Source organism: Paroedura picta, chromosome 16 (assembly GCF_049243985.1).
Source record: "Paroedura picta isolate Pp20150507F chromosome 16, Ppicta_v3.0, whole genome shotgun sequence".
NCBI classification, from domain to species: domain Eukaryota; kingdom Metazoa; phylum Chordata; class Lepidosauria; order Squamata; family Gekkonidae; genus Paroedura; species Paroedura picta.
In genome coordinates this window covers 7,476,184-7,501,728 of record NC_135384.1, presented here as the reverse complement: position 1 = coordinate 7,501,728, position 25,545 = coordinate 7,476,184, and the positions used below count along the sequence as shown (strand labels likewise).

The 25,545-nt window shown below is 48.8% G+C and overlaps 2 protein-coding genes across 5 annotated transcripts in view; one reads left to right on the top strand and one right to left on the bottom strand.

Annotated features, from left to right (window-relative positions):
* LOC143825709 (suppressor of cytokine signaling 3-like) overlaps positions 1-25,545 on the bottom strand; it is a 113,965-nt gene that overhangs the window by 82,282 nt on the left and 6,138 nt on the right. For both annotated transcript variants that reach the window (XM_077313959.1, XM_077313960.1), the window contains exon 2: positions 4,804-5,037. The gene's annotated coding sequence lies outside the window, so the exon portion shown is untranslated. The remainder of the gene's footprint in view (positions 1-4,803; positions 5,038-25,545) is intronic.
* CACNG6 (calcium voltage-gated channel auxiliary subunit gamma 6) lies at positions 598-25,538 on the top strand. Of its 3 annotated transcripts, none has more exons than XM_077313956.1 (5): positions 598-815; positions 1,163-1,460; positions 19,968-20,042; positions 23,346-23,483; positions 24,543-25,538. In XM_077313956.1, exons 2-5 carry the CDS (start codon positions 1,178-1,180, stop codon positions 24,776-24,778), a joined length of 732 nt encoding a protein of 243 aa, XP_077170071.1. In that variant the 5' UTR covers positions 598-815; positions 1,163-1,177; the 3' UTR covers positions 24,779-25,538. The 3 variants fall into 3 exon arrangements, with proteins under 3 accessions (XP_077170071.1, XP_077170070.1, XP_077170069.1); XM_077313955.1 differs by having other exon boundaries at positions 598-822; XM_077313954.1 differs by lacking the exon at positions 598-815 and having other exon boundaries at positions 841-1,460.

The following is a 25,545-nucleotide window of genomic DNA, read 5'->3' as shown; positions in this document are numbered from 1 at the left end:
AGCTGACAAGCTTTGAGCTGTAACTCAAACCCAAGACTCCCCCGGCCTGGTCCGACACACCACACCAAGGCTTTAATGCTTAGTGTTCACATGGCATTCTTTAGGGTGGTCACCGCCCTACGCAAAATCAACTCAGGAGTCCTGACAAGAACAGGAAATGTCATTCGTATTGTAAACGGAGTCCCGAGGCCAAGAGATCGCGGCCTGATCTGTAGCCACCAAATGAATTCATTGCCCGCGCAAGATTAATGACCGCAATTTCAGAACAAGGGAGTGATATTCCTGTTACTTGGAAATAAATTGAATTATTGCTTTTACACGGCTTCTAAACCAGGGTGCTCAGAAGCATTATAATCAACTTTCTCAGGCATGCCAGCGAACGCGCGGGGGAGAGAGGAGGGGGAGGGAGGGAGGGAGGGAGGGAGGGAGGGAGGGAGGGACGCTTGGCACATTTTCCCACAGAATGCCACACGGCGCATCTCCGCTCTGTTACGCACTTTTTTTTTTTCGTGCCGTGCACAAACCCTGCAAGACCAAGGGAACCTCCGGGAAAAAGGCAGAGGGTGTACGCTAGGACTCGGTTTTGCAAGGGTGAAATGCCGGGGCCTGTCGCGGACCCTCCAGGGGGCATTGTGGGAGGCAGAGGCAAAAGTTCTCCTTCCTCGCTTTTGAGCTGGCAACGGCTTCGGCCCCTGCATCTTTAAAACCGTCAGACTTGCGCGCATACACACACACACACACACACACACCCAGACTGTCTGTGCACCCTGCAGCCTTAAAATAACCCTTATCACCTAGGCAATGGATGAAGAACGGTAACAGGTGCTCCACGAATTTGCCAAGGCCACCGCGGGGGTGTGTGGTGGCTGCTGTTCCATCCCGGCCTCACCCTGTCAAGTCGGGGCACTGGGTGGGGAGGCAGGGGTGGAGAGAAACAGAGAGACAGAGAGAGGAGGAGAGAAACTTTTCAGTGCTGCTTGCAGTGTAGCGACCTAGATAAGACTCGAGAGCAGCTTCGGGGAGCTCTCAAAGAAGACCGAGCTTGCAGCTTGGGGGCGTTACAAAACGGGGTGGGGCGCAGCTCCTACTTGAGCAACATAGAGGCCCGCGGAGAAGAGCGGCAGGGGACGGGGCTATGATGTGGCCTAATTTCTTCCTTCAGGATGAGGAGCAGCGGATGGGAATGCGCACCCGGGCCGGGGGCAAGCGGCGCAAGGCTCTGACCGACGAGCAAGAAGGGAAGATCAAGCTGGCCTTCTTTGTGGCCATCGTGGGGATGACCCTGACGGTGCTGGCCGTGGGCACGGAATTCTGGGTGGAACTGAACACCTTCAAGCAGAACCACACCGCCATCTGCGAGGCGGCCCACTACGGCCTGTGGAAATTCTGCTACAAAAAACTGTGGGTGGAGGATGTGGAGGAGGAGAGGGCGACCTGCGGACCTGCCGAGCTGCCTGGAGGTAATGATGCCGCCGTCCGTCTCCCCGTTCCCCCTCCCTTTCCCACCTGTCTCCCCCCCCCCTTCCCCGTACACACGTGACAATTGGCAACATCCGACTTTGTGCAGCCACTCCGATTGTTCCGCTGAGTTCCCCCTTCTTTCCTTTTCCTCCCGGTTCTATCACTGTGATCCCCCACCACACACGCTCCTTCCACTGCCCCGGTTGCTGTCACCATGCCTCTGTTGGACGCATCTTGTGTGCAACCATGTAAGGAATGACAGGTGCCGTTCATAAGGAAACAAAGGTTGCTTCCGTGTGGAAGTTTTGCTCCGGCTTGGCGTTCCGAAGGGCAGTGGCCCTTTTTTCGTTCGAGCACCCACCCAAAATTGTCCCCCTCGTCATCCGCTTCCCGGTTTCCCCACCTCTTTTGCTTCAAATCTCCCCAAATCTTATTTGAGACAGCCTTTCGGGAACCGTCAAAGTCGGTTCGTGTCCTGGGTGGACGGGAAGACACAAGTTTTGCGGCTTCTGCCCGCACTGGCCTCATTTTCCTTAATGTAATCGCAATTTCAGGGTCTTCTTTTTGCATCTGCAATCGCCGTATCATGGCAGCAGGGTTGGTTGGTTGGTTTTTTAAAATCCCAAATCGCTCCTGTGTTATGGGGGGAGAAAGGCAACTGTTGTGGGCTGCCAAGGAAAAGGCTGGGGAAACAGCCATGAGGATACATCGCTGCCACTGTGAATCTCGCTTCGTCCACGGTAGCAAGGAGAGTTCTCTGGGAAATTGTCATGATGCGAGAGCAATCAGTGGCCCCGAATGGGCTGCCACCAAGGAGCAGGATCAACAGGTGTGGGGCCTGCCCGCCCGATCCAATTGAGTAAATGCGATCTCCCCAAATCCTTAAAGCTCACATGCATCCTAAACCCACCATCCTTTTGCTCTCTTCTCTTTATTGGTAGAAAGTGCCGTCAAGTCACAGGTGACTTAGGGAGACTCTGTATGGTTTTCAAAGTGAGAGATTTGCCGTCACCTGTCTGTACGTCACGCCCCTGGAACCCCTTGGAGGTATCCCGTCCAAATACTAGCCAAGCTTCTGAGATCTGACAAGATCGGGCTAGCTTGGGCTGTCCAGGACAGGGCTCTCATCTCTTTACCCCCCCTTCCGATACACATATTTTTTTCCTGTCTCTCTTCCTGCCCACCTACCCTGGAGCAGTGTGGGCCTTAACCCATCAATTTTTTTTAGTCTTTTAATTCAAGATATGTTGGTTTCCATATAAAGAACAGGAGGAGAGCACCCCTGGGTTTGTGCAGAGTCTTTCAGTACTGAGACACCACCAAACCCGTTCCCTACAGATTTGAAGGGTGTGGGGGAATCGGTTTCTGAGCAGGCTTCAACTGAGACATCTTGCATTAAAGCAAAAAATTTTAAAGCCATTCATGCACACACCCAACCATTTTTCCACCCATCTTCCCTTTTTCGTGGCGGTACTCGACTTAACTTTGCATTTCGGTGAACTTTTCCTAGCCGATTTGGGGAAGAGGCTTCTGTCTGCACAGATTTGAGAGATCTGGTGTCCTCTTAACCACTCCCCGTCCCAAGCCCTCCACATGCACCCACTTCTCTCTGTTGATTGGAAACAGAGATTTATTTCATATGTTTTTTTTCCCCTCCTACAGCTGCATTTAGGCCACTGAGATGAATCGTTTGCAGCACTCAAATGTAAGCGGAGGGCTTTTGCCAAACTTTGCTCTGGCCCCTGTGAGCAAAGCCCCAGGTTTAGAAACATGTTTTTAAAAACAAGATGTGGCTTTATAGAATAGGTCCCCCATTTACAGGCAAACCTCTAGATTTCCCCCAGCAACTCACACATGTAACATTAATGCACCAGCAGTGCATGCTCCACTGTGGTTTTGTTTTCTGTCTTCTACCAGCCGGGAAATCTGGATCACCACCAGCATCAGTACTCCCCCACCCAAAAACAACCACCAGAACAGTGGGAAGTCTGTTGTTTATTTGCTTGTGCTTATTTAAACGTTGCCAATCCAGGCTTTGATATCGAGTTTAAAAATAAGGCGCAGGTGGCTAAAAAAATAAGCCCTTAAAAAAGAAAAAACAACCCTGAGATTTCTAAGGAAGCGCTAATAAAATACAGATGTTTGCCAATCGCCCGGAACAACAATAACAACAACAAAGTCCAATTCCTTTGGAAGAACAACAAAAATAAATCTTTGTTGGTCTTCAAGGTGCTGTTGGACTCCATTTTTGTTGTGCTGCTTCAGACCAATATGGCGACCCACTTGAATGTATATCCTTTGGGAGATGTTTAATGGAACGTTTTCTACCAGGAGACTCTTATTTACCTTCAAGTCGTGAAATGCTTTAGCTGCCCAGTTCTACACATTAATCCTCTATTAAAAGGGCAGGACGTTTGACTCCAAGTCCACTGGCCACCCTACCCACCACCAACAAAACAGTCAATGGCGTTTCATTCTTTAAGGCAGCCTTTCTTGCCTTTTTGACCATGGAGAAACCCCTGAAACATTCTTCAGCGAGAAGCCCCAGAAGTGGCTTGATCATGCAGAATGTGGCTGGGAAGCAGAGCTGTGGACACGCCCACCAAGGGCTCCTCCCCTTCCCACCCCCTCCAGGCCATCATTGGCTGTTTTGGGAAGGGCGGGGCATGGTTGACATGGACACATTTGGACATGTCACCCAACAAATGTTGAACACATTTTAAAAATATATAAAACATTCATGAACTCCCACCCTTTCAGGGAACCCTGGTTGAGAAAGCCTGAATACAGGCCACTTAGAGATAACCATGTGGACCAGCCTTGAGCAATGTTGTGGCAGCAGAGAGGTTTCCCCCAATGGCTGGTAAATCCTACATTTTAAGGAATTGGGCCTGAGGTCCCTGGACGCAGCTCTTATCCTCTGCAGCCTCACAGCAGCTGTGAAGAACAGCTTCTTTGTAAAAGGGAGAGTCCAAAATGGGCTCAGAACGCCACCACCTCTTCCCACATGAAAACCATGCTGGAGGTCAGAGTTACTTCACCGATTTTGCTGCTCCACCTGCACAGATACTCCACACGGAGCTGCAAAATTGGTGAAATAACTTCTCCCCAGTGTGAAAACATCTCAGGGAGTGGCAGGAGAGCGTCCTCCCCCCACAGTGCCATCCGGAGCCCGTTTGGGCTCTCTCTCTCTTTTGTTTTTTAGAAGCCATCTCCTGAAGCTGCTGTTGGTCTGAGGGCAACACGGGTGACTCTTAAAACATAACATTCCGTTTGGCGCGAGATTAGGTTTCAACCACACTCTGGTGGCTTTTGCAGCAGAGGCCTGGCAGCACGTCCTACCTTGCTTGAAACTTCCAATCGCAAGTTCAAAAATCTGTCTGATTTGCCGGCCTCCTGCTGCGGCTGCTCTCTGTTGTCATCTCCTTTGCCAAGACGATAAGCAGGGGACATGGCGCTGTCCTCTTGCCCTCTGTGCTTTCATCAGTGGGAAGTTCTGGGCAGCCTTTCCAGTTTCCTTCAGAGGAGAGTGCCAGGGTTTTACAGCATCCGTGTCAAAATCTGTTTATTTACGGCCTGGGGGGTGGGGAGGAATGGAAAGAGGAAAGGAAGCTGCAGATTAGCAGGGCAAGCCCAAGGCAGAATCACTAGGGGGCACTTGATAGGGATGCCAGCCTCCAGGGGAGACCTGGGGATGCCCTGGAATTGCAGCTCATCTCCAGACTAAAAGAGATCCGTTCCCTTGGAGGAAATGGATGCTTCGGAGGGTGAACCCCATAGCATTACACTCCATTGAGGCCCCGCCCCACACCAAATGCCACCCATTCCTGGTTCCACCTCCAAAATCTCCAGACCTATTTCCCAACCCAGAGCTGTTAACTCCATAAAACATAAAATGTGGTCAAATCTATTTTAGCAGGAGGGGGAAAGCCAGGGACCCCCTCTGAAGCTGCCACGGATCCCTAGGGGTCCGCAGACCCCTGGTTGTGAAGAGTTCTAGAAGAGTCTTCTAAGAGGAGCTGTTTTTTAGAACCATGCTTTTTACTACCTGAAGGTGTCTCAAAGTGGCTGACAACCGGCTACCCTTCCTTTCCCCACAACAGATACCCTGTGAGGCAGGAGGGGCTGAGAGAGCTCTGAGAGAAACTTTGACTCCCACAAGGTCACCCAGTAGGTCTCGTGTGTCTCAAAGAGGCTTACAATCGCCTTCCCTTCCTCTCCTTTTGATCTGAAGTTTTAAAAGAAATTTGGTAGCTTTTAACTTTTGACATTTTGTACTTACAAGGCATTGCAGAATAAGCTGGATAATTATTTGTCGATGACTATCCATTCCCCATCCCTTTAGTTGTCAACAATGCATGCCACTCATCCCAGATTTTGGAGAAAAGGAGTTAGGGCAGGGGTAGTCAAACTGCGGCCCTCCAGATGTCCATGGACTACAATTCCCAGGAGCCCCTGCCAGCATTTGCTGGCAGGGGCTCCTGGGAATTGTAGTCCATGGACATCTGGAGGGCCGCAGTTTGACTACCCCTGAGTTAGGGGGTTGAAACCAAGAAATAGGTGATAAATCTAGCACGTGTATGCATGTTCTTACTACCCTTTTGAAGGACTTATTCACTTCTGGGTACCGTTCTAAAGAAGTCAGTCTGTACAAGAGCATATGACATTACAGAATCTCGGAGTGAGAGACTTCATAATTATTTATTCCCTTCTCTGCAGTTCCTTGCATGCTCTCAGTAAGTTTGGATTGCATTCTGTGTTTTTAACCATTTAAAAGGCCTGTCAATATTTCATTGAAGCAGTGGACTGCTATTGCATTTATATCATACATTACTGGGGATTTGACAGTTGCAGCGTTTTTACAGGAGAGGCTAAGCATGATATTTTTTAAAGGTGTGTTAGCTTCTCCATTGCACGGTGCCTGTTTCTTAAAAAAAACAAATTATCTGCTGTCTGGAATTTTCTTTGGCTTATCGATAACAGAATGCAGTAAGGGATTTTGTACTGATAATGAAGCCGCTGGGCCTCTGATTGGCTTGAGCTGCTCTGACATCACAGTGGGCTGACGTGAGTCTTTTGTTAGCACTGATTGATCTGATTTGATTTTAGGGGCAGTCTATACAGAGATTTGCAGGGCTTGGCTTGTTCTGTTTATTACACATGATCCAGTCAACTGACATTCATCCCAACCTGGTCTTTTCCCCATGTTTTTCCTTATCCAAGTCCTTGAGAGCTGTTAATGGCAACTTGTTTGTCATTGGAACAATTAGGGCACTAGCTAAATCATTGTGGGATAGAGGAGTCCCATTTTACCTTGAAGTTAGTAATGACCTTCTCAACATTATCTCCGCTTCCACCTGGCTATACCTTCCCACCTCCTTTGAGTTCTGTCCCACCCCAGAATTGCCTACAGTACGTCTGGCTAACAGGGCCAAACAGGGAACGCAAGGACATATGAATTGGTCTCAGGCTTAGAGGGAGAGAAACTGGGAGAAGAAAGGGGGAAGAAAGTGAGAACGCATCAAGGGCATGCAGCATAGAGGTGAGGAATGCCAAATTTATTTTTTACTATTCGTGTCCTGCTTCCTGACAGGAGTCCCCAAAGCCTCTCATATCCATAACATGCACATATTTATATTTATTTTTTTAAAAAAGAAGCATTGCAGTATAGAAGATAAAACTGTAAATAACAGACCTGTAAGAGGAGCTGTAGGTGGGGGGAGAAAACAGATTGGAAAACACAATTTTAAAATAATGAACTAGAAACCAAACCGAAACAAACCCCAAAGCAAAATGTAAATAATCAAAACCTTTCCCCACGCACAGAAAGCATTTTGCTCCTCTCCACAGGTGTGCCAGAGGCAGGGGGAAGAAATTGAAGAGGCAAGTCTAAGCAGATTCAGATGCAGGCACCTGATGGTGTCTTTGCCTCTCATTCCCATAAAGCCGTGCACTAACTAGCCAAATATTTGTCTGCAGGCTCCTAGTCCTCATGCCACGGGGTCTGGTACCCAAGCAAGGTACCCTTCAGGCTCACCATTGGGGCCACTGTACTTCTGATTATCCAATCATTGTATCCAACCCACCCCAATTCATTGCAGTCACCCTCAAGCCATGAGCAAGAGCAGGATCCAGCCTGTGCTACACAGAGCAATGGCCCGAATACAATAAAATCAAGTTGCTCTGGGGGGCGGGGAAAGGGCCAGAGGGGAGTACCCACAGAAAAGGCAAATCCAGAGCCTTATTCAGAGGGAGACAGAACCTGGGATCTTGGGGAGACTCCAATGGAAGAACCATGCAGGCACTGAAGGGGACAACTGAACGGAATGGAACCAGGCAAGAATCTGGCTGGAGAAGTTCAACGCATGCAAACTTCAGAAGGGAACAACGAATGACTAGGCTATTTGTATGCAGGGCTACGTACAAAGCTGCTTATATCAAGCCAGAAGATCCTTGGTTCTTCAAGCTCAGCACCGTCTCCTTGGACAGGCAGACCTTCTCCAGGGTCTTGGCTTCGATGGCTTTGACGTACCTAAAAAGGGTTTAGCGCATCAGCTCAACGCTATCCCGAAAGATTCTTCCTTTTCACTGAGCAATACAAACATCCTTCCGCTTCATGTTCTCGGTCGGAAAGCTACTTTTAAACCATCTCCCCGTGAAGTGGAAGTAAGGTCCAGGTGCAAAACTATAAGGGAGGGGGGGAGGACTGAAGGAATCCTTTGATGGATTAATCCTTATGAATAAGCCTGGGGGACCCCATTCTCCCACCCCCCCCCCTTACGGTCCCCTATCACTGCTGATGAATTTGAAAGGCTCATGCCAGGCTCATGCCAGGGGGACAGAGAGAGAAAGAAAGAAACAGGGTATGTTCAGTTTGGAGGGAGAAAGGGATTAAGCAAAAAATTGATAACTGGTTTCAGAGGCTTCAAAAGCCAGAAAGCACAAACAAGGATGGAGAATAATGTCTCCCCCTGAGGCCCACCTTGAGGCAAGATGCCTTATAATTTAGAGGGCTGCCAACCTCCAGGCAATGCCTGGAGATCTCCTAGGATTCCAGCTGATCTCCATAATGCAGAGATTTTATGTATTTACTTACTTATTTGATATCTGCGCCACATAACATATTTCTGGTAATATATTTCTGGGGCAAGCAATGAGCTGATTGGGTAGCAACAGGGGAGACCCATATTGGTCGTATATTTTATATTCATCCAACCTGGCCTCAACCATAGGCCAGTGGATGAGCTCTGTCTTGTGGGCCCTACACAACTGTGTTAATTCCGTTAGGGTCCTGATGTCATCGGGGAGCTCATTCCACCTGTCCGGGGCCTGTGCCAAAAAGGCCCTGGCCCTGGTCAAGGCCAGTCGGGCCTCTTTTGGTCCAGGGATTACCAGGTGATTTGCTGTAGAGAAGAAGTACCCTCTGGGGCAGGGCTAGTCAACCTGTGGTCCTCCAGATGTCCATGGACTAAAATTTCCATGAGCCCCTGCCAGCGTTTGCTGGCAGGGGCTCATGGGAATTGTAGTCCATGGACATCTGGAGGACCACAGGTTGACTACCCTTGCTCTGTGGTACAATACCCCTTCGAGGGCTCTGTCTTCCCCAACTCTGCCTCCCCAGGCAACACCCTCAAAATCACCAGTAATTTCCCAATTTAGAGTTCGCAACTCTAATGTAGCCTTGGCCAGTCCAGCGCCCCGACCACGCCCCCACCGTAACACTCCAGTGCTAGGCCTGACGTTTATTTAATCATTGAACAGGTTTCAATCTCCAAAAACACTTTTGGCCAAATGGCTCCTAGCAAGAATTCACCCCCCCCCCCTCCAAAGAAAGCAGCTGTCAGTTACACAACTTACTCGCAGTACAATGTCAGATAAAGCCTCACAACAATGCACAAAAGCCTGCCTAAAAATAATGAGACAGCCCATAGCAGCTGCCTCAAACAACAGATTACGGGCACCGCGAAAGGGCACGTTTCATAACGCTAATCCCAGATCTGCCAAACACTTCCGATTCTTCCCCCAACTGGAATCCCGAATCGTCCTGAGCTCCAGGCTCACATGTGCTCCGGAGCACTTTTGCCGCTGCCCACATTCCGTGAACCTCTGCAAACACAGAAACATAGAGCTGGAAGGGGCCACACCGGCCATCTAGTCCACCCCCCTGCTCAGGGCAGGATCAGCCTAAAGCATCTAGGATAAGGATCTGTCCAGCCGCTGCTTGAAGGCCACCAGTAAAGGGGAGCTCCCCACCTCCTTAGGTAGCCATTTCCACTGCTGAACTACTCTGAGTTAAATTTCTGTTCCTGATATCAAGCTGGTACCATTCTACACATAGCTTAACCCCATCCCTGCGGGTCCTATCTTCTGCTGCCAACAGGAACCTTTCCCTGCCCTCCTCTAAGTGCCAACCTTCCGCATCCTGAAAGAGAGCCATCCTGTCCCCTCTCAACCTCCTCTTCTCCAAGCTGAACCTTCTCAAGTCCCTCAGCCTTTCCTCACAGGGCTTGGTCCCCAGGCTCCAGATCATCCTCGTCACCCTCCTCTGTACTCTCTCTTTGAGACAACGGTCTATGGAAGCAGAAATGCTCGAAACCCCATCCCTCCATCCCTTTCTGGCTTTGTTCTTCTTTTTTTATACCCCGCTTTTCTGAAGGAGTCTCAAAGCAGTTTACAATCGCCTCCTCTTCCTCAGACACTGTGTGAGGTAGCTGAGGGAGTTCTGGGAGAGCTGTGACAGCTAGTCACCCAGCTGGCTTCCTGCGGAGGAGTGGGAAATCAAATCTGGTTCTCCGGAATAGAATCCTTTGAACCACTACACTACCCTGGCTCTGTGGTATGCATGCCAAGTCAATCTGGAACCAATTTCCTCTCAGCTCATTATCTCTTTGGTTTATTTATTATTAATTTAATTCATTTATGCTTCTCCCCAGTGGAGTCCCAGAATATCTTATGCTGTTCTCCTCTCCTTTGATTTGTCCCGTGGGATAGGTCAGGCTGAGAGTATGTAATTGGCCCAATGCTCCCCCACCCCTGTGCAAGCTTCCATGGCAGAACATCTGTTCCAACTTAATAGAATCATAGGGTTGGAAGGGACCTCCTGAGTCATCTAGTCCAACCCCCATGCACTCTCCTGGACGCTCACAACCCTCTCGCTCACCCACTGTAACCTGCCACCCGCTTGAGCCTTCACAGAATCAGCCTCTCCATCAAATGGCTCTCCAGCCTCTGTTTTAAAATCTCCAAAGATGGAGAACCCACCACCTCCCGAGAAACCGCTCTAACTGTCAGAAACTTCTCCCGGACGTTTACACAGGATTTCTTTTGAATTAATTAATTTTAAATAAATATTTAAAATTTGTTAAACATTTATCAGACGATAGGACCATATATGGTAAAGCTGACCCACCCACCCCCTCCCGCAATGGCCAGTGATGGGCCTGAAGGGGGAGGGCCCTGGGTGGGCCATGTACACAGCTCTGCTCCCCAACCATATTCTGTGTGATTGCTCAGAAACCTCCTGGGTTTTCTCAAAGCCTGAAGAATGCTTCAGTGGTTTCTCAACCATAAGAATGTTGAGAGAAACAGACTCTGCACCTGCTCTGTTAAACTGTTGTTCTTTCCTATTGCATTTATTCTAGTTCTGAACCTGCATTTATTCTAGTTCTGATTCTGAAAACAGATGGAGCTCCTTGGCACAAATCAAACCCTGCAACCTAACCCAACCTAATCCATCGTATTTATCCGTGTGCGTGATCTCAGTTTTTGAATTCAATCTGCCATTTTTATTTTCTGCTATTTCTCTTGATACCTTTAAACCATGACCACCTGGTTATGCTTCGGAACTGGGGGGAAAGAGGCCCTTGAATTCAACAGGAAAGTTCTCCTTGGCTGAATGAAACAAAGGGCCTGGACCACATGGGCATTGTAAAGTCCAGGAAGCTGAAATGCGATTGTAAATCAAGCTACCTCGATTTGTAATGAATCCGCTCAGAAACCTGGTCTTTAAAACTGCCTTTCTGGTTTTCTTTTGTAGCACCAGCAGGAGAGGGGCTAAGCATCGTCTAAAGAAAGGAGTCAATTTGCTTTTCCTTTGCTGATTAGCTTTATCTCACAAATGAACTTGCCTAGTATTATTCCTTTCTGAATTGCACCCGCAGTTATCTCTTTCTCACTAGTATCTGGGTTGCACTGGGCGGCATGTGAGGGCTGGAATTGGATCGTTCAGCTCTGTTGTAGCGATGGTGGGTGTTGATTTAGGTGACCTTTTTTACTTCCTTTCTTACTCTGAGTTCCTGTGGTACAGAAGCATGCAGAAGAATACATAAGTCCACATCGACGTCCATCCCTCAAAGAGCTTTAAGATCTAGCGAGCAAAATTTGCTCAGGATCCCCAGCCCCAAGGAGATTAGACTGGCCTCAACCAGAGCCTGGTGGAACACTCTTCCAAAGGAGATCAGAGCCCCGAGGGACCTCAGATGGTTCCGCAGGGCTTGCAAAACAGAGTTGTTCCGTCAGGCCTGAATTATATTGGCTTCCCCACTAAAGCTCCTATTTACATGTCACCGCCTCTCTCCTCCTTTTCCAACATGAGTCGATCTATGCAATCAAAGACTCATAATATCATAGAGTTGGAAGAGGCCCTACAGGCCATCTAGTCCAACCCCCTGCTCAATGCAGGATCAGCCTAAAGCATCCATGATAAGGAGCTGTCCAGCTGCTGCAAGAAGACTGCCAGGGAGGGGGAGCTCACCACCTCCTCAGGCAGCCAATTCCACTGCTGAACTACTCTGACTGTGAAATGCTTTTCCTGATATCGAGCCGATATCGTTCTCCATGTTGTTTAAATTTCCGGAGATTCAGAACATGGCCAAAGTACAATAGCCTGAGTTTAGCCAGTTTAGTTTCTAGGGAGCGTTTGGACTTGATTTGATCTAAAATTATTTGTCTTTTTGGCAATCCACAGTATCTGTAACCCTCTCCTCCGATACCACATTTCAAATTAATAAAAATAGAGGAGGCCAGAAATAACGCCATTCAAGAATTTAAAGTAGGCTTCCGGGTCCAAAGACAAACATGACTTTTGGGTGCTATTAACAGAACAGCAAATTCGGATGATAATAATTAGTAAAGATGGCAAACAGGTCAACCTGTCCTTTGACCCCAGTTCCAACTTTGGCCTGAATGACCATAAATCAAACTTGTAGTGAACCTCAGTTCCATGTCCTGACCCTGTTACCCCGGAACTGAGTGCAGCATAAAGCATGCAACACAAAAATAATGGCACGATAGTTCAACGGATTTGAAATTGGCTTGCTTATGAGTTTTCCTGGAAAACACTCAGGAAAAGTTGCTTTTCCAGAGTTCTTTTCTAAGAATGTAATGTTACGACTATTGATTGATTGATTATTCAATTGCTAGGCTGGGGGATTACAACGAGGATTTATACGTTTATGTGTGTTTTAATAAAACACGATAAAAACACTGTAGACAAATTTTAAAGACTCAGTGGTAAGATGTTCCGGTGGGGGGGGGGGGAGAAGTAGGGCTAAAGACATGGAGAAGAGAGGGAGGAAGCTAATAGTTTCTTCTAAGCTGTTCTGGCTTCAACCATAGACCTGATGGAAGAGTGCTGTTTTACAGGCCCTGTGGGACTTTGATAGCTCCGTCATGGCCCGGATCTCTACCTGCATGGGCATAATAGTATTGTCCCCTTGGGATTGCAGCTTGGTCCCTCCCTTGTGCATCCCCCATAACAGAGAGCCACTTAGAAATTCAGCCACTCCCAACAAACAAACTCGGGAACAAGATAATGCTTTACATCAAAAATGGGGAGGAACGGTATGCACCACAGATACATTTGCAAAAAAACAATCTAAGGCAGGGGTAGTCAACCTGTGGTCCTCCAGAGGTCCATGGACTACAATTCCCAGGAACCCCTGCCAGCAAACGCTGGCAGGGGCTCATGGGAATTGTAGCCCATGGACCTCTGGAGGACCACAGGTTGACTACCCCAGATCTAAGGGATGTATCACCAAAGAGGTGGATCCCTGCAACCCAAAAGTATAAAGAGTTAGCATTGTGCACGTGTCTGCAAAGAGTCTGATTTTCTTGTTCGTATAATTGCAGAGTGAGAGCTTTGTTAAGACAACCAGAGGTTACCATTAAATGCATGTCTCTACATGCAGCTACAAAGCAGCTGGCTTGGGGTGACAGGCCCGCTGAATGCGGTGGCATGCTCAGAATCTCATTCAGCATTCCAAGCCAGAGATGAACTGAGGAGACATCTATTTATTCTGTACCAATTCTGAGCGCTGAATTACCAGTCCAAAAACATCCCCCCCACCCCTTATTTGCTCATCTACCCACAAACACCAATATCTGTGGCACACCAGAACTCCTTCTCATTTGATTTTACTTTTAATTCCTCTAGGCTTCTTAAGAGGCAATCCCCACTCATCCCAGTGAGAAATTCCACAGGCGTTACGATCTTAATCTCTTGCCGCAAAAACAACAAAGAGTCTAATGACTCCCGGATGACACATTTACTGGGGCTTGATGTAACGGGATCTGCCCCACAAGCGCGTGCAACACAAAGCCGAGCTCCGTGAGTTTCAAAGGGTGGGTTTCAACTTCAAATTCGAGACCCCTCCCCACTCAAAATATACGCAGGACCGCCTCTTCCCCCATGCTCCACCATGAACAGCTTTGCTCATCCAAGGAGGGCCTTCTGCAGGGGCCAGCCTGCAAGCTGGCAAAATCCAACGTCTGCACATGGGCTTTCTCTGTTGTGGCCCCCGCCTAAGGAATGCCCTGCCTGAGAGGGTGAGGAAGGATTCTCTCTGGGTAGCCCGTCCTTGAGTTCTAGCGAGGAGGGCAGACAATGAGTATCATAAATAAATACAAATAAATCTACATCTCGCCACGTTTACCCCCTTCATTGCTGCAAAAATAAGCCACCAACTTAAAACCATGCGAGTGAAAGCTTACGCCTAGATTAAAACTTGGTGGGTCTTAAAGGTGCCATTGGACTCAAATTTTGTTCGGTGACTTCAGACCAACCAAGTGACGCACCTGAATCTAGGAAACACCCGGCCCTAGGTTTAATTAATTGCTTATTTAGTATATATATTTTTATACTTTAGTGTCCCCAAATTCTATTCCTACAGGCACCCCATTGCTAAGGCATTCTGTTCTCTTCCTGTTCTAACACCGTAAGGAAGGTGTCAGTCAAGTTGGCTGTGAATCCTTAAGTGCTGAGGGGAACCCAGCAACATGTGTCAGTCAGCGCATGGACATTCTCATAGGCGCACGACGGACACAGGCCCAAAGACGCTTAGTGCTTTCTCAAGTAGGTAATAACCTCCCTGCCCTGTCCTTCAGCACCAGCAACAGCCAGGGGGACAAACAACGTCTTCGGTTCCTGGCCAACGGCCTATTTTTTTTAGCGCCTCATCAAAACTTTTCACTTCTGCAGTGAGTTGGCCAGTTGAGCAGCAGGACTATCAACACAAAGAATAGGGTTGCCAACTCTGGGCTGCAGAATTCCCGGCGACTAGGGGGCACAATTGAGGGAGGGTGGCATTTGGGGGCAGGAGCAGCTCTTGGACTGCTCTCCGCAGCTGCCGTGTTGTCTACGGGAGCCGATTTCTGCTGTCGGGAAATCAGCCGTATTTCCACTTGGAAACTGAAAGCCCTATTAAGAGTGCATAACAACCATTTTCTCCGGGGAATTGGTGTCTGTAGTCTGGGTTGCCAAGAACGTATGAACAAGGACTTCGATCTGGATTGTACTAGTGGCTAACAGGTCGAAAGAATTAATAATGTGAGCTCATAGGTATAAGCGCATGCCTTAAGGCTATGGAGTTGGGTGGAAGGAAGCCAGGACTACTCAGGTATCTGGAAATTAAACCTGCAGGCCACCCAGACTTTTCAGTCCTCTCCGTGGGAAAGAACCCATGGGGCTGGGTGTGACATAATGGGAGGGCCAGGAGCCAGGGCCCTTAAATACAGCCATCTCCCACGGCCGTGTCCAGGATCGACTGGTTTCTTCCTTAGTCTGACAGGGCTGGTGACTGAGCTGTAACTCAATCGGCAGCTCGGGTTTGTGGGCAGCCGCTTGGAGAAGAGCCCGGAAAACAAGGGATTGGAGCCAATTACTTGGCTAATACTCCTGGCTTATCTCCCCGTAACTGGAGCCACCACCGCTGCCTTTTGCTGAGCTAGGCCTGACTTCGAGTAACTAACCAACCGCTCCTTTTACAGCGGGCCTCCCAGGAAGGCGTGCCTGGAAACTGGCAACCTCAACAGTTTCCTGCCACAAAATGTGTGAAGCCAACCCCAGCTGGTAAAAGAAAAGGGCGATTTGGGGGAAGACTGTATCTTACAGTGTAGTCTCCTTTATTGGGTCATTGTGAGGCTAAAATGGTGACTCCGGGGAAAAGGCACCAGGACCCACCCTGTATTTCCTCCAGGGATTAATGGCTTTGGCCTGACAACCCTTCTCAGCTATAATTCCAAGAGAACTCCAGGCAATACCTGCAAAACTGAAGCTGACAAGCTCAGTGCTTCCATCCAAGCCATCCATATTCTAGGGAACTTGAACACGGAAGCTGACAGGTTGAGCAGAATGGGGATTGCCTCTCATGTATGGTCTATCAAGACTATGTATCTGGGCTGCACAGTTCAGTGATAAAAACAAAGTTGCACTTAACCTGTAATGATTGTTCATCAACTATCTTCTGTGCAGGCACACATACCCTCCCTCCTGTCTAACTCACAGGGTTGCTGTGAGGGTAAAAATGGGGTTGCCTCACACTTGTAGGCCATTCAGTCCTTTGGAAGAAACAAGGGATATAAAGGTGAGCACAAAGGCAGAGGTATGGTATGAAAGAATTGGCAGTGGGTTCCATCTTTAGGTTGGGAGTCAAATGTAGGCCATCTCTCTGAACAGGTTGAGGAGAGGCTGCTACAGGAAAGGCGGTGTCTTTCCAGTGTAGAATAACTCACAATCTAATAATTGGAATTGACAGTAGAGATTACATTAAATTGGAGGGGCGAACTGTCAACACAATTCTTCTTTGTCTAATATACTGTGGCACATGGGGAGTTGTATGTCTCCTTATTCAATCTTATGTCCTACATTACCCACTATAAGAAAATTTGAGTCCAGTGGCAACTTTAAGACTGATAACGTTTTATTCAAGGTATAAGCGTGTGTGCACACAAAAGCTTATTAATAAACAAAACCTTGTTGGCCAGAGGATGCTCTGTCCCACTGCTTCAGACCAACATGGCTGCCCCCCTGAATCTATTACCCATTAGACTAGAGGATGCCATGCAAGCCTAGAGGCTAGGCTCATCCCTAGTCCTCTTGATCTGACGGGCAGCTGTGGTTTCGTGGGTTCATGAGCAGTCCTGTCCTTCACCACCACTCACTCAGTCATCAAACCGGTAACACTTCATGCAGCTCGTATAAAATGTTTTAAGGGCAGGAAGGAGTGACAGGCCTCGTTACAGACTGTAACGCTGCACCATCAGGGTGTCCGGGCTGGTTCTGCATTGGTCACAGTAGTTGTTCAGTGTGAAATTTGACTGTCTGACTGTTTCTTAGTTCTGTGCGGGAGACCACTCGGAAATTTCTTATTTGAGTTTGTTCCTTAACCAGTTTGGTGTAGTGGTTAGGAGTGCGGACTTGTAATCTGGCATGCCAGGTTCGATTCTGCGCTCCCCCACATGCAACCAGCTGGGTGACCTTGGGCTCGCCACGGCACTGATAAAACTGTTCTGACCGGGCAGTGATATCAGTGCTCTCTCAGCCTCACCCACCCCACAGGGTGTCTGTTGTGGGGGGAGAAATGGGAAGGCGACTGTAAGCCGCTTTGAGCCTCCTTCGGGTAGGGAAAAGCGGCATATAAGAACCAACTCTTCTTCTTCTTCTTCTAACAATTGTGTTCCAGCTCATTCGCTGCTCCCAGATTTGTCCATGCCAGGCACTATCATGCACTCAGAGCAGGGACACCAACCTCCAGGGAGGGCCTGGAGTTCTCCAGGGATTGTGATGAAAGCCAAGGGTCTCATGAAACGCTGGTTGAGAAAGCCCGCTCTATAGCCACGTTAGATTTCAGCTCTCGTGATTTTTTTTTTTGCATCATATATATTTTGGCATCACCACTGTTATGCAAAGCTTCAAGCAAATTCTGTAGAGCTTGGTCCAGAGGCTAAAGGCACACTACAGAATCTTTTACTGTGCAGAGGGATTCCTGGACAGAAAAATTAAAACTGACATAGGAAATGTTGCTCTCTCCAGGGACACAATTAAATACATCCCACTGGGCGACATAATGCCTTAGGAAAGACAAACCCTTAAGTCTTGAGCTGCAAAGAATCTTTTTTGGCCTCAGCTTGGAATCATTTGCCAAGTTCTCTTCCTTTAATATTTCATAAAAGGTGGGCTGTTGTTGTCGTTTTTTGCTTTTTTGTTTCGGAGGCATGTGTTTTCTCACCTTTCAGCACTGCGACATGACAAGCTGTCCTGGCCACAAATCTCTCTGCTACACCAAGACACAAGAATCCAGCCTCTCTGCATATTAGATATGCATGGCAGAATGGCTTCCAAGGCTTTCGCCAGACCGCCAAACCCCTCCTGTCTTCCATTTCTTCCCATATATATATTGTTCTTTGGCACAAAAACCTCGCGGGTCAGGACTGAAGCACTGCTCACGGAAGACCCCCGTGACAACTGCACATTCTACCACCACCATCTTTCATGCAAATGCCTTGCATGCACACACATAAGTGCATTCAGAGAGAGGGAGGGAGAGCTCACACTTTCTCCCCACACCCTGGGGCTACCTGGAAGTTGTCCAGCTGCAGAGAGCACATTAATTGTTAATGTTTCTCTCTCAAGGGACACAATTAAACACACTCCACTGGGCTACAGAAGGCCTTAGAAAGGACAGGCCCTAAGGCCTGAGATGCAAAGAATCTTTCTCGGCCCCAACTTTGCTTCGTTTGCCAAGTCCTGCCGATTCCTCCCCGTTCCTCCAATTTAAAAAAGTTTGTTTTTTAACACAAACTGGTGCAGGCGGGGACTTGAGCGAAAAGCACAGCCTTCCAGCCTCATCTCCGGGGTTTCTCTGAAACTTCTGTGCAGCTCAAATCTGCGGCAAGCAAGTAATGATAAAATAATCTGAAATGTGTGAGGATGTCTTAGATGTTGAAAACAAAAATATTCTGAAAGGACACTACTAAGAATAAGGTAACAAGGAAAGAGGAGGAGAGCGGAGGTTTTGTACCCTGCTTTTTACTACCCAAAGGAATTTCAAAGCAACTTAGAACTGGAACCCAACAATTGGGTCAGAAGAGGACTGAGGAGGGGGAGAGAAAGGAGGCGGTTTGAGGTGGGAGGAGTCCAGGCCAGGGGTAGTCAACCTGTGGTCCTCCAGATGTTCATGGATTACAATTCCCATGAGCCCCTGCCAGCATTTCCTGGCAGGGGCTCGTGGGAATTGTAGTCCATGGATATCTGGAGGACCACAGGTTGACTACCCCTGGTCTAGGCTCTGTCCCCTTTCCCAGGCACAGTAACCACACGAGAATGCCACCCACCCGCCCGTTGATGGAATCATCCGGTTCCCTACTTCGGCAAAGTTTGTTGTGGGGTCCATTAAGTCAGGATATAGAGTCTATTGTTATTCCCATGATAAATAAATAGAACCTCCCGGATTGGACAGTAAGATGTATTTTACTGCGTTTTCCAAGAGCGATGCTTTATGGCAACTTCACAGCGGCACTGTGATTCACCAAACACGCCCAGTTCTTTTGCATTACAAGAACTCGGACTGAGAGCTACTCTCAAGGACCAAGCTGGAAATAAACGTTTCTGCTATTTCTGCGTGCATTTCTAAATTTCACCCTTGCTCTCTGAATCAATTGACTATTTTTAATGGCTAGCTAGCAGACCCAGGGGGTGGGAGTAACTCTGCTCCTCAAGCACATCGCTGGCCTGACCTCAGACGGCCCTCTGAAGCTGCTATTTGCTCTCCTGGGGCAAGAATTCAGTGTAGGAGCCTGGTTCCCTGACGGCGAAAACCGCAACTCTAGTGGGAAACCAAAGTCAAGAAAATTCTATGGGGGGTGGGGGGATTTAGCCCTCCCTCCGTGGTCAGTGGTAAAAGGAAACTGGGCCGACAAAGGATGCAGTGGTTTGATACGATCCAAACTGACACGGGCCAGAACATTGTGCAACTCAAAGAAGCAGCGCAAGATCAGAAATCATGGCAACAGTTGTGCTGTAGAATCTCCGAGAGTGGAACTCAACTGAATGGCTAAAATCATCATGCCAGAATCTTGAAGTAAATATATCTATACATCTGTATCACCTGCCTAATTTTGGCCATTGTGCCTCTGTTATCAGCCATTTATTCAAACAATACAGCCCCACCCTCACCCCCACCCCGGCACCTGGCCGTTGGTTCTAATTTGCTTTTATTTCTTCATTTCAGAAGCCAACTGTTCTTATTTCAAGTTCTTCACCACCGGGGAGAATGCCCACATCTTCCAGAAGACGACTAAAAAAGGTGAAACGCACCCTTTTTAAGAGTGGAGAAACACATGTGTAATGGGGGTGTGGCCCTTCATAAGCTCTGCAGAATATTTAAACGGTGATGAAGGCAGAGATCCTCTACTGAAGGATATGAGGGGAAATCCAGGAGTTATCCAGATGTCCCTCTAGCATTTCTCTGTGCCCCCCATATTCTTTGGGGAAATGGCCTGTTAAACATTGTGTTAGGATGAGTTTCTTTAAGACAGGGGTGGCCCAACTGTGGCTCTCCTGGTGTCCATGGACTACAATTCCCATGAGCCCCTGTGGCAGGGGCTCATGGAAATTGTAGTCCATGGACACCGGGCAAGCTACAGTTGGGCCACCCCTGCTTTAAGAGACCACCATTTCACTAAGGCCTCTGGACCTCAATTCTGTCCCGAAGTTAAAAAATAAAAAATTGAGTTTTGTCTGTGCCAGTAGAAACGCAATTTGTTGTCAGGGTTTCATGCACCCCGCCCTCCTTCTTCCCTTTATGCACAGATCACACGTTACAGACTCCATGGTTTGGGACTCTTTGCATCCCAACCCAGTTCACAGGCACCTGGGTGGACTGCGGTTTGATTCACCACCACAAACTGGGATTTTTAAACTGGGATTGAATTGAGGTTCCAGAATCCCGGTTTGCAGAAAGGAAACAAACCACAATCCGTCCAGGCATCTGCGTTTGGATGTCACCGTGGGCTGGAATTCGCTTGATGCTTCTCAGGCTAGAAATTCCTTAACCATGCTCCGTATCCAAGGAGAAAAGGGAGGGGGTGTGCACATGCGTGAACCCATGCTGGGCCTGCACCCGTCACAAGCAAGCCTCTGCTTGTCACCACGACGTCTGAGTGGGTGAATCCATGGATGCCTTGACTCCTGCAGACACACATCTAAACCCCCGTGCGCGGCATGCTCAGCCTCACACAGTGCGCCGCCTGCCGCACTTCTGGCGCTGAGGAGTCTGTTTTGCACTGCCCCTGTTAAGCTGAAGGAGGGTGTGTGTGCTTTGTCTCCTGTATGTTTAACTGAAAGAACAAACACAACCTTGCCTTTTATATCAGGCGAGAACAAGGAGAACAGAGTGAAGAAATAATGCCCTGCACAGGGAGGGGGGCCACCCTGCAGCGATGTGTCACTGTGGAGGTGCCCTCAGGCAGCGACCCTTGATACAGGGTGTGTCGCAAACATGTCCCTATTTCCATCTGCAAAATGTTGGAAAGTATGAGCTCGCTCAGGCCTGCGAAGCCCCCCTAGCCGACCTGCCGTTCTTTCCACCTTTCTATTCTTATCGTCGCCATTAAGCCTCACGCCTTGTTCTCCTCCACACATCAAAGAATCAAAGAGTTGGAAGGGACCTCCTGGGTCATCTAGTCCAACCCCCTGCACTATGCAGGACACTCACAACCTTCTCGCTCACCCACTGTCACCTGCCACCCCCTTGAGCCTTCACAGAATCAGCCTCTCGGTCAGATGGCTACCTACCCTCTGTTTAAAAATCTCCAAAGATGGAGAACCCACCACCACCCGAGGAAGCCTGTTCCACTGAGTAACCGCTCTAACCGTCAGGAACTACTTCCAGGTGTTTAGATGGAATTTCTTTTGAATTAATTTCATCCCATTCGTTCTGGTCTGTCCCTCTGGGGCAAGAGAGAACAACTCTGCTCCATCCTCTATATGGCAGCCTTTTAAATACTTGATGGTTATAAGATCCCCTCTCAGTCATCTCCTCTCCAGGCTAAACAGACCAAGCTCCCCCAACCCTTCCTCATACGTCTTGGTCTCCAAACCCCTCACCATCTTTGTTGCCCTCCTCTGGACTGCCAGCTAATTCCCTGCGGCTGCCAGCACTTTCTCTGCGGTTCTGCTCCGGACTTCTTCCCCCACATATGCAGCTGCTCAGCAGTCCCTGTTCGACTTGCTGAGATTGCTTATAAGCTGTTTTTGGAGGAGAAGTGTGTAGGAGGGAAGCAGGGGACGACCCCCTGCTCGCTTAGGAAAACATCACCCATTTGAGCCTGGCTGAGATGAAATTCGGCTTCTTAAAGGCTGTAGGGCCGTGGTCAGCAACCAGATTTCCTGGAGGGCTATTTTAGGAATAGAGTTATGCATGGAGGGGCCCAGCCTTGATCCTCGCCCCCAGCGCAGCCTCCAGGAAGCCGTGCCTGGTTCCTACAGCTGCCACTTTCTCCCGCATTGGCGACAAGGGGACGAGAGCGGACCCTTTGAGGGATGGCGCAGGAGACTCCCCTACCGTGGTGGGCTTACTGGATTTGCAGAACTGATATCCCGCCGTCCTGCCTACATAACGGCTGCCAAAGCAGCTAGCAATTTAAAACCTACGTAACAATAAAATGACACGATAAAGCTATTAAAATCCGCCTCCCTCCCAAACACATGTCTACGACGACTCTAAAGAGTTTAAAAACAAAGCTCAAAACGCATACTAACAACATGAAGGCAAACAATGGTTAGGAAGGAGGGAAAGCCCAGCGAAACCAAAAATTCTTCACTTGATGGTAGAAGACAGCAACAGAAGTGGATTCTGTTCTGGTTGGGACACCCTTTTTCATACGATCTGGCCAGTTAGTTAAGACCTGCCTTTAGAGGTGAGGGGGGTGGGTGGTAACCAAATAAAGGTTTTTTCCTAACAGTGGCCCATCCTTTACCATTAGTGTCCTTCCCTTTGAGGTTAGCCTGGTGTCTGCATCGGTCTCTTTTACTTATTTACTAATTTTTATTTATTCAGTTTATATACCGCCCCTCACTGGAACATTTCCGTGTGGTGTGCCAGGCCAAAAGGCCTATCCACCTAGGCCTGGAAATCTTTTAACATTAATTTTAGTCTGGAAACTGTAGCTTTAAGTTGTCGGCGGTCTGTTTTAATGCTGGGCTGGGCTCCTCAGGCTGTTTTTTTAAACTGAGAGCCAGCTTGGTCCAGGGGTTAAGAGCGGCGGCTTCTAAACGGGCAAGCTGGGTTTGATTCCCCGCTCCTCCAAAAGCAGCAGGCTGGGTGACCTTGGGCATGTCACAGCCCTGATGGTGCTGTTCTCACAGAGCAGTCTTGTCAGAGCCCTCTCAGCCCCACCCACCTCACAGGGTGTCTGTTGAGGGGAGAGGAAGGGAAGGCGACTGCAAGCCGCTTTGAGCCTCCTTTGGGGAGCAAAAAGCAGGGTATACGAAATGTCTTGATTTTTCAAAAATTATTTCCTAAGCCACTTCAGGTGGGTTTCTGAAGGGGTGACCAAAAAGGTTCCCTAAACAAGCTCTTGTTTCTCTCCCCTCCAACCCTGTGTAGAGCTCAACATCACAGCTGCTGTCGTGTCCCTCCTCAGCATCACGCTGATGGCCATGGGTTCCCTTTGCATCACTATGGCGCTGAGCAAAGGGATCGAATTCCTTCTGAAACCAGCCTCCATCTTCTTCATCATATCGGGTAAGAGGCGACTCACAAGCAGCCCTCCCTTCTTTGGGTTCGGGCCAACCCCCCACCCATGGACTGTCATGGATTCCTCTACATCAGAAGTCTCAGTCTCTTATTTGTTTTTGCATGGCGCATCCTTGTGGGTTCGACCGATCTTTGTTTACGGATTCCGCAGGGCTGGCCCAACGGGGGCTCCCCAGAGGTCCATGGACTACAATTCCCATGAGCCCCAAAGATTCATGGGAATTGTAGTCCATGGGCCACTGGAGAGAAAACGTTGGGCCAGCCCTGCTATAGATAATCTTTTAGGAAAACACTCCCTAACCTCATCTTTTCAGACGCTTAACATCAGTTCCTTCAAGTGTTTAATCAGCGCTTTGACGGCCCTGGAAGCGTTTCTTTCCCAAATAGGTGGGAGTTAATTAAGTTCTTATATACCTTTAAAATTTGTTAAGTGTTTATCAAGTGGTATGACCGTATATGGCCATGTCGACCCGATTCCCCACCCCCCAAAAAATGGCCAATGATGGGCCTGGAAGGAGTGGGAAGGGGAGGGACCACGAATGGGCATGTCCACAGCTCTGCTTCAGCACCATATTCTGCACGATTGTGCCACTTCTGGGGTTTCTAGAAGCCTGAAGAATGTTTTGGGGGTTTCTCAATGCCGAAAAAGGTGAGAACGGATCTGGGAGACCCAAGTTCACAGTCCCAAGTCTGCCATTAGGGCCACGATATGGGGATGCCTGTCCCCAGGTGGGACCTGGGGAATCCCCCGGTTTTACAGCTCATCTCCATGTGACAGAGATCTGTTCCCCTGGAGAAAATGGCTTCCTTGGAAGGTGGACACTCTAGGATTATCCTCCAAGAATGTGGGTGGAACTTCTCCCAAGGAACAGTAGGGCTTAGGACGTGGAGGCAGGAAACGGCAAACCATTTCCGAACGTGCCGGACGATCCTCAGATCCCCTGGCCACAATGCACACACGGACGGACGGAGAGACAGACAGATCAAGAGTAGGAGTCAAGGCCTCTGTGTCTAAAGCTCAACCCCATCTTCTCTCTCGTTCTCCAGGTGTCATGGTGCTGGTATGTCTAGAGGTCTTCCGGCATTCGGTCCGGTGGCTGATCACCTCCGACGAGACCGTCCCCCTGGAGTACGAATATTCGTGGTCCGTGGCGTGCGCCGTGGCCGCCGGATCCATCCTGATCTTTGGCGGAGGCTGTTTTATTCTTCTTTCCATCCCGAGCTTGCCCAAAAAGCCCTGGGAATACTGCATCAAAGGCAGAAGCAGCGGCACTACTTCCTAAAACCCGTTTGGGAAGGGAGGGAACGCTCCCCCTCAAGTCTCCTGGTATCACTGTGCAACACACACACCTATTTGTATCTCCACCCACCTCTAGCCGGTGGGAAGAATCGATCTTGACCTCCCCCCCCCCACACACACACACCCCACACCTCTGCCCTGTTTCCCCTTCTGGACTGAGTCCCCCCTCCTCATTTTGTGACTTGTAAATAGAACTACTAGTGCTTGTTTTGTTTGGGATTGGGAAAGGGGGGGGGACGGGCTGGGGGTGGGAGGGATGGAAGGGCTCTCTGGGAATGAGGGGACAGCTGTGCTAATGAACTGGGCGATTGTGACGGGAGGGAGGATAAAGGGCTGTATTTAAAAACCTGGTTTTTATAAATGGCTACTTTTAGCTCAATGGAGGAGCCGTGCCTTGGAGTCTGTGAGAGCCGCTTTGTCCGTCAGCAGAGCCCTGTGACTTAGTGAAATTCTGTCCCGTGCAGAAATTGAACTCCTTGAGCATATACGCAAACCCCAGACGCAGACTTCAAGAATCTCATCCCTCCTGGACTCTGTAAGGAATTCATGTGGCTTATCAGTCTGAAAGCACCAAGGCCCTGAGGCCCTAGAGCACGGAGTAATTTCCGAACCAGTTGTTCAGGGAACGTGGGAAAGATAAGCTGGTTTCGCTGCAGTTTGCAGACAGATTTCCATTAGGGACAAAGCTCTCCCAAACTCTCGTTGGCTTACAAAAATTGACATTAAAATCTTCCTTTTCTGAACATTTTT